The 14601-nt window shown below is 50.0% G+C and overlaps 1 protein-coding gene across 7 annotated transcripts in view; it reads right to left on the bottom strand.

Moving 5' to 3' along the window:
* Positions 1-14601, bottom strand: part of LOC140385802 (receptor-type tyrosine-protein phosphatase mu-like) — an 897711-nt gene that overhangs the window by 640964 nt on the left and 242146 nt on the right. For all 7 annotated transcript variants that reach the window (XM_072468340.1, XM_072468341.1, XM_072468342.1 and 4 more), the window contains exon 4: positions 11148-11263. In XM_072468340.1, the coding sequence (XP_072324441.1) occupies positions 11148-11263 (116 nt within the window). The remainder of the gene's footprint in view (positions 1-11147; positions 11264-14601) is intronic.

Below are 14601 nucleotides of genomic sequence, written 5' to 3'. Positions count from 1 at the left end.
CATGGGCCTTCCTGCCGACAACTTAAATCTGATGGAAGCGGGCGTGTGGCAGGGTTCAGGTACATCACCATCCTTCCTCATTTAATGTCCTCCCCACCTCCAAACTTGCTACCAGCAAGAGCAGAAGATTCAACCCTGGGACTCTGTTGTGATGGCCACAAAGGACACGGAGGATCCTCAATAGATCTCCCTGTGAGCTGAAGTGGATGGTAGATCACCCAATAGGAAATGTACAACAGGATCATAAAACCCGCTGCTCCGACCCAGGCCGATCTCCCGTAGGTCCCTTGGCTTGGACCTGCGTGCTGTAAGCTGCGACACCGGCCTTTTTTTGCTATTTTTCTTTCAGAAAACATTTTATTGAAGCATTTGTAATTTTCACGGTTCAACAAATTAACATTCTGAACAGCCTGGCGGCCCGACACACGCAACAATATTACAATAACATAACCAACTACCCCCCCCCCCCGCCCTAGCTCCTAACTACCCATAAATTAAGATTCCCTGTCTCTTATTTTACACTGCCATGCCTCTCATTTTTCTCCCCCCCCCCTCCCCCCTCCCACTCTTTCCACTGACGTTCAGATTTCTTTTGAAAAGTCGATGAACGGCTGCCACCTCCGAGTGAACCCCTGAATTGATCCTCTCAAGGTGAACTTAATCTTTTCCAGCCCGAGAAACCCCGCCATGTCGCTGACCCACACTCCTGACTTTGGAGGCTCCGAGTCCCTCCATCCCAGCAAAATCCGTCTCCGGGCAACCAGGGAGGAGAAGGCCAAAACATCGGCTTCTCCTCCCCCGCCTCGGCCCCCGGACTTTTTTGTTGTTTTAATAAAATGGTTTGGAACTAGAAGGCCGACCTTGGTGAAGTTATGAAGTTATCACATTGACAACAAGGAGCAAATAAGTTTTTTTCCCGAGCAATCTTTAGAGTCAAAAACAAGCAGCCTCTTCAGTGAGGAAAAAATGCCTCTCTTCAGAAAACACGAACCCTAAGGCGTTAGCAGAGAAGCCTGGGCCCAGTTCACAGAGCGCATGCATTACTTCTTCCAGGCTAATAAAATTGTGGGAGATTAGAAGCAGAAAGTAATCCTGCTGACAGCGTACAGGGCCCCAGCATTCAGTGTGATGCGGAAATGCCTGACCTACCAGATGCCTGACTCAAAAACATTTGACGAGCTGGTAAACCTGGTGGAAAACCAATATGATCTGAAGACCTCTATCATTCTCCAGAAATACTGCTATAGCACGTCAGCAAGAACCCCAAGGGAACCGTCACTGATTTATTTTTACCAGATTGTGGAAACTGCAACAGCTGTGGGCCCTGACAATATTCCGGCAATAGTATTGTCGATGTGTACTCCAGAACGTGCCGCACATCGTGGTCAAGAGGCTCCAGTACAGCTACAACACTGGCATCTATTCATCAATGTGGAAAATTGCGCAGGTGTGTCCTGTCCACAAAAAGCAGGATCAATCTTATGAGCAGCACGGTAGCATAGTGATTAGCACAATGGCTTCAGCTCCAGGGTCCCAGGTTCGATTCCCGACTTGGGTCACTCTCTGTGCGGAGTCTGCACGTTCTCCCCGTGAATGCTTGGGTTTCCTCCGGGTGCTCCGGTTTCCTCCCACAGTCCAAAGATGTGCAGGTTAGGTGGATTGGCCGTACTAAATTGCCCATAATGTTCAAAAAGGTTAGGTGGGGTTACTGGGTTGTGGAGTTAAGAATGAGGTGTGGGCTTCGGTAGGTTGGTCTTTCCGGTGTAGACTCGATGGGCCAAATGGCCTCCTTCTGCAGTGTAAATTCTATGTCTATGTCTAATCCAACCCAGCCAATTACCGCCCTATCAGTCTTCTCTCCATCATCAATAAAGTGATGGAAGGGGTCATCAACAGTGCTATTAAGCGGCATTTACTCAGCAATAATCTGCTCATTGACGCTCAGTTTGCTTTGCACCAGGGTCACTCAGCTCCTGACCTCATTACAGACTTGGTTCAAACAGGGGCAAAGGAGCTGAACTCCAGAGGTCAGGCGAGAGTGACTGCCCCTGACATCAAATCAGCATTTGACTGAGTTTGGCATCAAGGAGCCCTAGCAAAACTAGATTCAGCGGGAATCAGGGGGAAAACTCTCCACTTGTTGGAGTCACACCCGGCACAAAGGAAGATGGTTGGAGGTCAATTATCTCAGCTCCAGGACACCTCTGCAGGAGTTCCTTAGGCTGGTGTCCTAGTCCCAACCATCTTCAGCTGCTTCATCAATGACCTTCCTTCCAACATAAAGTCAAATGTGGGGATGTTTGCAGATGACTGCACAATGTTCAGCATTCCTGACTCCTCAGATAATGAAGCAGTCCGTGTCCAAATGCAGCAAGATGTGGACTATATCCAGACTTGGGCTGACAAGTGACAAGTCACATTCTGACCACACAAGTGGCAGGCAATGACCTTCTTCAATAAGAGAGAATCCAACCATCGCCCTTTGACATTCAATGGCATTACCATTGCTGAATCCCCACTATCAACATCCTGGGGGTTACCATTGACCAGAAACTGAACTAGAGTAGCCATATAAATACTGTGGCAACAAGAGAAGGTCAGGGGCTGTAAATCCTGTGGTGAATAACTCACCTGACTCCCCATCATCTACATGGCACAAGTGTGATGGAACATTCCCCACTTGCCTGGATGAGTGCAATTCCAACAACACTCAAGAAGCTCAACACCATCCAGGAAATAGCAGCCCATTTGATTGGCACCCATTCCACAAACATTCACTCCCTCCATCACTGACGCATAGTGGCAGCAGTGTGCACTACAAGATGCACTGCAGGAACTCACCAAGTCTCCTTAGGCAGCACCTTCAAAACCCATGACCACTAACACTTAGAAGGACAAGAGCAGCAGATACCTGGGAACCCAGTCACCTGAAAGTTCCCGTCCAAGTCACTCACCATCCTGACTTGGAGATATATCACCGTTCCTTCACTGTCGCTGGGTCAGAATCCTGGAACTCCCTCATAGTACTGTGGGTGCATCTACACTACATGGACTGCAGCGGTTCAAGAAGGCAGCTCGCCACCACCTTCTCAAGGGCAATTATGGATGGGCAATGAATGCTGGCCTAGCCAGCATGCCCCACATCCCAATAAAAAAATGAATAAAAATTAACTGGAAGAACATTGTGATTTCGGACTATCCCTGACAGAAATGTTGTGAGACAGATTAGTGTGTGGAATGAACAAGGTGACAACTCATAAAAGCTTATTGGCAGAATCCAATCTGGACTTAAAGGAAGCTGTTGAAATAGCTCGACCACTGGAAAATTCAGAGAAAGAGGCTCAGCAGCTACAAGGGGAATCAGACAGCACTGTCCTTTGGTTAGGGGTACAGGGACCCCATCTATAAGTGATAATTCCTCAACTGAAGGCACCTGATTAAATAATCCATTACAAAACCAGAGCTCAGCTCATATTACGAGTTGGGCGGCATGGTAGCACAGTGGTTAGCACAGTTGCTTCACAGCTCCAGTGCCCCAGGTTCGATTGCCGGCTTGGGTCACTGTCTGTGCGGAGTCTGCATGTTCTCCCCGTGTCTGCGTTGGTTTCCTCCAGGTGTTCCGGTTTCCTCCCACAGTCCAAAGATGTGCAGGTTAGGTTTTTTGGCCATGATAAATTGTCCTTAGTGTCCAAAAGGATTGGGTGGGATGGCTGGGTTACGGGGATGGGGTGGAGGCGTGGGCTTGAATGGGGTGCTCTGTCCGGGGGCTGGTGGGGACTCGATGGGCCGTATGGCCTCCTTCTGCACTGTGGAGTCTATGATTCTATGTCCCCCGACAGTCAAGGAAATATGATGACAGTCCGAAAGATGCTAATGAAGCTGCTCCGGAAGATTGCAGATGATGGGCTATTGTCGGCACTATAAAAGGGCACAACCAAGGCAAATCTATTGGAATAGGCAATACACATGCTATTCAGGAAAGAAACCAAGCACAGGTCCATGCAGGTATACTGTAAGGGTCCTTCCTAATGATTCCCTTATTTCCCTTTTCTTTATGTTTGCTATTATCATTTTGAAAAATGGAGGCTTAATGGACATGTATCTTTTAGTCAAGAAACAGAGAATGAGGAATTGAAATGTTACAACAAAGAACACCCTGCTTGTCTTTGGACTGAAAAAAACACACTTTTCAGCATCCGAGAGATGGGGTAGGACTCAGTTTGATTGGCTAGCTGATGGCCAATGAATTGGCCACAAGGCCATGTTCTGCCCAGCAACAGGTGGTGATTGGATCCATATTCTGAGTTGAAATCCTTCCTGGGATTAGTAAATCATGATGGGAAGTTTATCCCAAATCTGGCCTCCTTAAAGCCTTTGCCTTGAATCGCCTCCTGCTGCCCACAAGCCCGGCCCCCTTGCCAGCATTGGAAGAGGACGCAATGACCATAAATTGTTTAGAGGCTTTACCAGTGTCTGCAAGGCAGATCAAGACTTGGACACAAAAAGGATCCAACGCTGTCAAAAGTGAAGCACATGGTCTTGAACAACAAAGTCCGAGGACAACCCTCAGAAGAAATGAAACCTTGTCTGACTAAGAAAGTTGAACTCAGTGTTGAGGATGGTATCATTGAGTCACAGATGTTTACAGCATGGAAACAGGCCCTTCGGCCCAGCTTGTCCATGCGGCCCAGTTTCTGTCACTAACCTCGTCCAACTTGCCCACATTTGGCCCACGTCCCTCTATGCCTCCAGCACCTCCTTCGCACTCCTCAAGACATCACTTTTTATTTCCCCAATTCCCCTAACATTCATGCCTTTCTCAACAGTAAATACTGACGAGAAATATTTATTTAGGACCTCTCCCATCCCTTGTGGATCCGCACATAGAGGACCTTGTTTATCCTTCAGAGGCCCTACCCTCTCCCCACTCTTTGTCCTTTCTATATCTGTAAAAGCTCTTTGGATTTTCCTTTGCCGTATCTGCCAAGACAATCTCATGTCCCCTTTTGGCCCTCCTGATTTCTCTCTTAACTCTACTCCGACAAGCCCTATACTCTTCAAGGGATCCACTTGATCGAAGTTGCCTGTGAATGGCATATGCCTCCTTCTTCCTTTTGACCATGGCCTCAGTATCCCGAGCCATCCAGTGTTTCCTACTTCTACCAGCCTTACCCTTGGCTCTAAGAAGAATGTGCTCACCCTGAACCCCAATTAACACCCATTTGAAAGACTTACCAGCTGTCCCCTTGCCTGCAAACAGACTCCCCAACTCAACTTTTGAAAGTTCCCATCTAATACCATCGAAATTGGCCTTGCCCCAATTTAGAATTTAAATTTTTGAGCCAGAACTATCACTCTCCATAGTTATCTTAAAACTAATGGAATTATGGTCACTGGTGCCAAAGTGATCCCTTACTAACATTCCCGCCACCTGCCCTTCCTTATTCTCCAAGAGGAGGTCAGGTTTTGCCCCCTCTCCAGTCGGGCCATCCACATATTGAATGAGGAATTCTTCCTGAATACACTCGACAAATGTCTCTCCTTCCAAACCCCTAGTGCTATGGCTGACCCAGTTAATGTTGGGAAAGTTAAATTCTCCTACTATTACCAGCCTATTTTTCCGGCAGCTATCTGTAATCTCTTTACACAGTTGCTTCTTGATTTCCCGCTGACTATTTGGGGGCTCATAGTACAGTCCTATGAACGTGATCTCACCCTTCTTATTTTTTAGTTCCACCCATATAGACTCAGTGGCGAACCCTTGGATATATCCTCTCTCTGTACTACTGTGATGTTGTCCCTAATCAAAAACGCAACTCCCCCTCCTCTCCTATCTCTTGGTCTATCTTTCCTATAGCATCTGTACCCCGGAACATTGAGCTGCCAGTCCTGCCCCTTCTTTAGCCATGTTTCAGTAATAGCTATCATATCCCAGTCCCATGTACCTATCCATGCCCTGAATTCATCTGCCTTGCCCGTTAGGCCTCTTGCATTGAAATAAATGCAGTTCAATCTGTTTCTCTGCCTTCCACTTTTCTCCTTACTGGCTTTTGTGTCTATCCCCTCTTTACTACCCTCTGACTGCCTGCATTGGTTCCTATCCTCCTGCCACATTCGTTTAACCCCTCCCCAACAGCGCTAGCAAACAAACCCCCTCAGACATTGGTTCCAGTCCTGTCCAGGTGTAGACCATCCGATTTGTAATGGTCCCGCCTTTTCCAGAACCGGTTCCAATGTCCCCAAAAATCTGAACCCCCTCCCTCCTGCACCATCTCTCAAGCCATGCATTCATCCTATCTATCCTAATCTGACTAGCACGTAGCACAGGTAACAATCCCAAGATTACTATCTTTGAGGTCCTACTTTTTAGTTTAGCTCCTAACTCCCTAAATTCAGCATGTAAGACCTCATCCCGTTTTTTACTTATATCGTTGGTGCATATATGCATAATTCTTTGGACGTCCCAGGTAGTTAGCCCTCACCTAGGGTGGTGCCTGATACTAACGGAACTACATCATGGCCACCTTGGGGTATCTGAAATGAAAATGCTCGGCAGGTGCTACGTCTGGTCGTCCAGTCCTCACTCAGACATCACGGACTTGGTGAAGCACTGCGATTCGTGCCAGGAGAATCAAACATTCCCTCCTTCAGCTTCCCTACACCCATGGGAGTGCGCGGGCAGGCCAGGGGGTGTGAGTGCACATGAACCTTGCTGGGTTTTTTATGAGTTCCATGTTTTTGATCCTGGTAGATTTTCGCACTCCAAATGGTTGGAGATACACCGCATGGGCTCCACGACCTTGCAAGCTACGATCACGAAACTACGACAGAGTTTTTTCACGTGGCCATTTTTGTTAATTTTAAAAAAGGGTTTGGTGCTGGAAGACTAGTTTTGGTGGAGTTATTACAGACTCAAAGGAATCTATTTGCAAATAATAAACAATTAATGTTCGTAGAACCAAAGGACATAACTAATGGTTATGTTGAGATACATAGATAAGACATTTCCTTGCAAATGGTTGCTACCACCAACAGGCTTCTCGAGTTTTAAACATCAGTTCGTTCACTGTCTTTTAATGCTTGTTGCTCTTTGTGTTTTTGCAGAATCACTTGGGAGCCTGTTTCACAGCAGGATTTCAGGTTGGTTGTGCAGTAGTTATGTAATGAGGCTGTGACAACAGCTCCAGTGCTTTAATCACCAGTGTTGCGAGGCTGTTTTAAAAGCCTCTTTTTCATTTCCACTGGTTAGACCTTACGACGTAGGAGCAGAGGTAGTCCATTCGGTCCATCGAGTCTGCTCCGCCAATGAATGAAATCGTGATGGTCTGGGGTGATAATCCCCAACTCCACTTTCCAACTTTATCCCCATAACCCTGGATTCCCTTACTGTTTAAAAACCTGTCTATTTCAACCTTGAACAAACTAAACGAGCCAACTTCTACAGCTCTCTGCGGTAAAGAATTCCACAGACTCACTACCCTCTGAGGGAAGAAATTCCTCCTCACATCTTTCTTAAATGAACAGCCAGTGGCAGCCATGGAGTAAGTGGTCGCACACAGGGTGGCTCCGGCTCGAAGGTGTTGGTTTTGGCATTTTTCACCCGTCTTTTTGGTAGATTCGGCAGAAAAGTAGAGCGGAAAGTGTAAGGGAAGAAGTTCCCCCCTGGAAAGGCATGTTTTCTGGCTATCAGACAGTGTGGGAATTCAAAATGGCATCCCGATATCTCGCTACAATGGGGAGATCCAGCCAGCAAACTTTTTCAATGTTTTTTACAACGGGCAGCTCTGCTCGCCGGATCTTCCCATTGTAGCGAGAAATCGGGATGCCATCTCCGGGGCCCCCAAAGGAATTCCTGACCTCCCGCCCAGCCCTAACCCAATATGGGAGGTTTCCCAGACCCCGTGAGTCATGTTGAATAGTCATGAAATGAAATGAAAATGAAAAAATGAAATGAAAATCGCTTATTGTCACAAGTAGGCTTCAATGAAGTTACTGTGAAAAGCCCCTAGTCGCCACATTCCGGCGCCTGTTCAGGGAGGCTGGTACGGGAATTGAACCCGTGCTGCTGGCCTGCCTTGGTCTGCTTTAAAAGTCAGCGATTTAGCCCTGTGCTAAACCAGCCTGCGAGTTCCAGGAAACATGTGGCTAAATGTGCTCACTAGGGGACTTTGTTCCCTTTTGGGAAGACAGTGCCTATTGTGTATGTTTGGAATAGAATATCTTAAAACAAAACCTCTATCTTAAATGGATGACCCCTTATTCTGAGATTATGTCCTCTGGTCCTAGACTCTCCCACAAGAGGAAACAACCTCTCAGCATCTACCCTGTCGAGACCTCTGAGAATCCTATATGTCTCAATCAGGTTGCCTCTCATTTTTCTAAACTCCAATGAATACAGGGCCAACCTACTCAACATCTCCTCATAAGACAATCCCTCCACACCAGGGATTAACCTGGTGAACCTTTTCTGGACTGCCTCCAATGCCAGTACATCTTTCCCTAGATAAGTGGACGAAAACTGTTCACTGTTTTAAAATGGAAGACAACTTTACAAAACTTTCTGGTCATCCAAAATATTTTAAAATGCTTTAATCACTGAATGTCTGGAGTTTCTGAGAATTTTGAAATTTTAAATGTAAAATGAAAATCACCACTGATCGATGTCCTTTGTTTTCTTCTATCCCTTCCTCTCCTAAAAACATTGATTTATCACTGGGACTCAAGGGCTGGACACTCTTCAGCCACACCACTCAGTATCCACACTGAATTGGCATTTAACAGAATGGTACCTGGGACGAGGGATTTCAGATATGCGATGTAACTGGCGTAACTGAGATTGTCCCCCTCAGCACAGGAAAGGTGAAGGGGAATCTATTAATCAGCCAATTCCTGAGCCCCAGGCAGGTGGTCGGTCAGAATGCGTCCTTCCCTGCAGTTTCTGGGTATTGGGATGGGGAGAGAGGAGGGATTTCTGATCCACCTGGTGATGCCTGCAATTCCGTTTGCAGGTCCACAGTTTGTTCCAGATGACAGGCCCAGATTAAGGGGAAGCGGTTCCCGAACGACAGATTCAGATTAGTAGTAACTGTCAAAATGGAATTGGATATATACTTAAAGGGTGATGCACGATCAATTACGATTAACGACGAGGTAGTAACATAACTGAAGGCTTTAATAGACTAGAACTGTTCCCCAGCAGCTTCGGTACAGAATGAGGGCTGCTGGGACGGCACCGGTTCTTATACCCCGCCTGTCAGGGTGGAGCTACATACCAAACAGCCAATGGTAAACTCCTAGGTTTAACCAATGGTCTTCAGCCTCTCGGGTACTGCAATACCTGATAATACCACATTGGGGAAAACATTTTCAACGCTATTTGGAAAGTGCATGAGATTGGGACTAATCATATTGCTCTTTCAAATAACTCTTGTTTGCTCTTGTTTTTTTTCTGAGTGGGAGCGCTGGAACAATCTGTCAAAGAGCCTTGGCGAATTGCTGCTGTGCATCTTGTAGATGACACACACTAGCGCCACTGTATGCTGGAGGGAGTGAAGGTTTGAGGTGATGGAGGGGGTGTCGATCAAGCGGGCTGCTGTGTCCTGGATAGTGTTGAGCTTTGTGAGTGTTGTTGGAGTTGCACTCAATCAGGAAAGTGAGAAAGTGACTTGTGATTCGTGCCTTATGGATGGTGGAGATTGGGGACTCATGGGAGGAGTTATGTAGCCACAGTATTTTCTGGCTGATGCTGTTAAGCTGAAGGTCAATGGTTACCCCCAGAATATTATTTCTGGGGTTCAATAATAGTTCTGTCATTGAATCTCAAGGTTAGTTTGTCTCTTGTTGGTGATGGTCATTGCCTGACACTGATGTGGCATAAATGTTAGAAATGCAAGCCTGAAGGTTATCGAGGTATCAGATAATGAAGTGGACACGGTCTGCTTCATTATCAGGGGCGAAATTCTCCGACCCCCCCGCCGGGTCGGAGAATCGCCGGGGGCTGGCGTGAATCCCGCCCCTGCCGGTTACCGAAGTCTCCGGCACCGGATATTCGGCAGGGGCGGGAATCGCGCCGCGCCGGTTGGTGGGCCCCCCCGCTCGATTCTCCGGCCCGGATGGGCCGAAGTCCCGCCGCTAAAATGCCTGTCCTGCCGGCGTAAATTAAATCACCTACCTTACTGGCGAGACAAGGCGGCGCAGGCGGGCTCCGGGGTCCTGGGGCGATCTGGCCCCGGGGGGTGCCCCCACGGTGGCCTGGCCCGCGATCGGGGCCCACCGATCCGCGGGCGGGCCTGTGCCGTGGGGGCACTCTTTCCCTTCCGCCTCCGCCACGGTCTCCACCATGGCGGAGGCGGAAGAGACTCCCTCCACTGCGCATGCGTGGGAAACTGTCAGCGGCCGCTGACGCTCCCGCGCATGCGCGGCCCGAGATGTCATTTCCGCGCCAGCTGGCGGGGCACCAAAGGCCTTTTCCGCCAGCTGGCGGGGCGGAAATCCGTCCGGCGCCGGCCTAGCCCCTCAATGTTGGGGCTCGACCCCCAAAGATGCGGAGCATTCCGCACCTTTGGGGCAGCGCGATGCCCGTCTGATTTGCGCCGTTTTGGGCGCCAGTCGACGGACATCGCGCTGTTTCCGGAGAATGTCGCTCCAGAAGTGGAACTGAACAATCATCAGAAAACACCTCCACCTCTGACCTTATGATAGAGGGAAGGCCATTGATGAAACAGCTGAAGATGGTTAGGCCTGGGACACTAACCTGAGGAACTCCTTTGGCAATGTCTTGGGCCTGATGTAAACACCATAACCATCTTTCTTTGTGCAAGAAATGACTCAAAGCAATGGAGAGTGTTCCCCCTTGGCTGCCGCTTTACTAAGGCTCTTTGATGCCAAATTCTGCCTTGATGTCAAGCGCACTTGCCTCTCGCCTCACCTCTGATGCACTGTCTTCAGAAGAGGAGAGGGGTTAATTGGATTTTCTTTTTTAAAAACAGGGTGTATTTGTGTTAAAGCGAAGGCAGCAGTCATTATTTCTGAGGTACATTGAAAATACGTTGCTGGCTCTGTATGAGTTCAGTAAGCCAGTCCAAAGAAATACAGGAATGGACAATCGTTTCACATCATGATGTTTCCAACATTATTCATTTTTTTACCTGTAGCCATAGTTTATCCGAGAACGTTGTCTGTCCATTGGCCGTACACTGGAACGTAGCGTTCTGCCCAGCGTTGACTTCTACATTCTGCAGCCGGCGGAAGTGGGGAGATTTGGCTGGGAAGAAAAAGAACAAAGTTAAGTGTATTTTTTTAAAAATATATATTTATTCAAATATTTTCCAACAAAAATTTTCAACCAGTTAAACCACCGCCCCCGTAACAGAAAAGAAAAAGACAAACGAGCAAAACAAAACATAAGCATATCAAGCAAACATAGTACAGAATTTATACAATGGGTTTCTCCCGCACTTATTAACCCTCCCCTATGTTTGTACAAATACTACCGGGAAAAAAACACCTCCCCACCCACCCAAATGCCCCCCCCCCCCATGAAAGAAACCACCCCCCCCCCCCCCCCCACCCCACCCTCCCCCTCTCCCTGGGTTGCTGCTGCTGCTGACCGACCTCATTCTGACGCTCCGCGAGATAGTCTAGGAACGGTTGCCACTGCCTGAAGAACCCCTGCGCAGACCCTCTCAAGGCGAACTTTATCCTCTCCAGCTTAATGAACCCTGCCATGTCATTTATCCAGGCTTCCACACTGGGGGGCTTCGTGTCCTTCCATAATAGCAAGATCCTCCGCCGGGCTACCAGGGATGCAAAGGCCAGAATGCCGGCCTCTTTCGCCTCCTGCACTCCCGGCTCGTCCGCCACCCCAAATAATGCCAGCCCCCAACTTGGTTGGACCTGGACTTTAACCACCTTGGACATTGTCCTTGTGAAACCCCTCCAGAACCCTTCCAGTGCCGGGCACGACCAAAACATGTGGGCGTGATTTGCCGGGCTTCCCGAGCACCTCCCGCATCTGTCCTCCATCCCAAAGAACCTACTCAGCCTCGCCCCCGTCATATGCGCTCTGTGAACAACCTTAAACTGTATCAGGCTGAGCCTGGCACATGAGGAAGAGGAATTAACCCTACTCAGGGCATCCGCCCATAGACCCTCTTCAATCTCCTCCCCCAGCTCCTCCTCCCACTTGCCCTTCAGCTCCTCTACCAAAGCCTCCCCCTCTTCTTTCATCTCCTGATATATCGCCGAAACCTTGCTCTCTCCGACCCATGCACCCGAAATCACCCTGTCCTGGATCCGCTGTGCCGGGAGCGACGGGAATTCCCTCACCTGCCGCCTCACAAACGCCCTCACTTGCATATACCTGAACGCATTTCCCGGGGGTAACCTGAACTTCTCCTGCAGCGCTCCGAGGCTCGCAAACGTCCCGTCTATAAACAGGTCCCCCATCTTTCTGATCCCTGCCCGATGCCAGCTCCGAAACCCCCATCCATCCTCCCTGGGACGAACCGGTGGTTCTCCCGGATCGGGGACCACACCGAGGCTCCCATCTCACCCCTATGTCGTCTCCACTGCCCCCAGATTTTTAGCGTTTCCGCCACTACCGGACTCGTGGTGTACCTTGTCGGCGAGAGCGGCAGCGGTGTTGTCACCAGCGCCCTCAGGCTCGTTCCTTTACAGGACGCCATCTCCAACCTCTTCCATGCTGCCCCCTCTCCCTCTATCACCCACTTACGGATCATCGCTACGTTGGCTGCCCAATAATAGCCCTCCAGATTCGGCAGCGCCAGCCCTCCCTGTCCCTACTACGTTCCAGAAACCCCCTCCTTACCCTCGGGGTCTTGTTTGCCTACACAAAGTCCATAATGCTCCTACCTATCCCCTTAAAAAAGGACTTGGTAATCCTAATAGGAAGGCACTGGAACACGAAAAGAAACCTCGGGAGGACAGTAATTTTAATTGACTGTACCCTGCCCGCTAGCAAGAGTGGCAACACATCCCATCGTTTGAAGTCCTGTCTCCAGATCCGGAATCCGCCCCAAAATGCGCTTCATAAATCCAGCATTATCCCAGTTCGGGGCGTAGACATTCACCAATACCACCCACACCCCCTGTAGCCTACCGCTCACCATCGCGTATCCACTACAATATTCTTGGCCTCAAACGGCACCCGCTTCCCCACCAGCATTGCCACCACTCTGTTCTTTGCATCCAGCCCCGAATGGAATACCTGTCCTACCCATCCCTTTCTTAACCTGACCTGGTCTGCCACCTTCAAATGTGTCTTCTGAAGCATGACCACGTCTGCCTTCAGTTCCTTTAAGTGCGCGAACACTCGGGCCCTCTTAACCGGCTCATTCAGGCCCCTCACATTCCACGTTAGCAGCCAGATTGGGGGGCTCTCCCCCCCCCCCCCCCCCCCCCCCCCCGCCGACTAGCCATCTTTTCTGGGCCAGTCCCGTGCCCGCGCCTCCCACACCCTCCAGTCCTCCAGGCTGGGGACCCCCGTCCCGACCACCTCTTCTGTTTCCAGTTCCCCATCGGCCAATGCAGCAGCAACCCAATATCCCCCCCTCCCCCCCCCCCCCCCTTAGACTCATGTCTAGCTCTATTGCTCCCCCCATAACACTCCTGTAAGTCAGCTGACTTCTGCTGACTCCGGCTTCCCCCGCCATCCCATTGACCACCCCCCCATGTGGGAATCCCCCCTCCCCCTCTTCCCCAGCAGTCAGTGAGCGCTCCTCCACCACCCCCCCTCCGTCTTTCCCTAGCGCGGGAAAAAGCCCGCGCTTTCCTAAGCCGGCCCCGCCCCCTCTGGCGCAGCTCCTTTTGCGGCCTTATCCCAATTCCCCCATCCCCGGGCCTCCCCTCCCTCCAGCACCAACGCCCACATTCGCTCACAATCTCCCCATCAGATCTCTTCCCCATCCATCGCCCAACCCGTGGAACATTCCCTACGCATAGTTAAAACCCTGTATACATCTGACATCCCCCCCCACAACCACAGACCCTCAGTTTGAGTCCAACTTTTCAGTTTCTATAAAGGTCCAAGCCTCTTCAGGCGTTTCGAAGTAGTGGTGTCGATCCTGAAACGTGACCCACAATCGCGCTGGCTGCAGCATTCCGAATCTCACCCCTTTCCGATGGAGCACTGCCTTGGCCCGATTAAACCCAGCTCTCTTCTTTGCCACCTCCGCGCTCCAGTCCTGGTAGATTCGGATCTCCGCATTCTCCCACCTGCTGCTCTGCTCCTTGGCCCATCTCAAAACACACTTTCTATCCACGAGACGGTGAAACCTCACCACCACCGTCCATGGCGGCTCGTTGGCCTTGGGTCTCCTCGCCAGGACCCAATGAGCCCCATCCAGCTCCAGGGGATGCGGAAAGGCCCCCGTTCCCATCAGCGAATTGAGCATCGTGCTCACATGTGCTCCAGCATCGGCCCCCTGCACCCCTTCAGGGAGACCCAGAATCCAAAGATTCTTCCTCCTCGACCTGTTCTCCAGGTCCTCGAATCTTTCCGCCCACCTCTTGTGCAACGCCTCGTGCGCCTCCACCTTCACCACCAGGCCCAAGATCTCGTCCTCATTCTCCGCGATTTAC

Source organism: Scyliorhinus torazame, chromosome 11 (genome assembly GCF_047496885.1).
Source record: "Scyliorhinus torazame isolate Kashiwa2021f chromosome 11, sScyTor2.1, whole genome shotgun sequence".
In the NCBI taxonomy this organism is placed as follows: Eukaryota; Metazoa; Chordata; class Chondrichthyes; order Carcharhiniformes; family Scyliorhinidae; genus Scyliorhinus; species Scyliorhinus torazame.
Note: the sequence above shows the minus strand (reverse complement) of the source record. Positions and strands in the feature narration are given on the sequence as shown.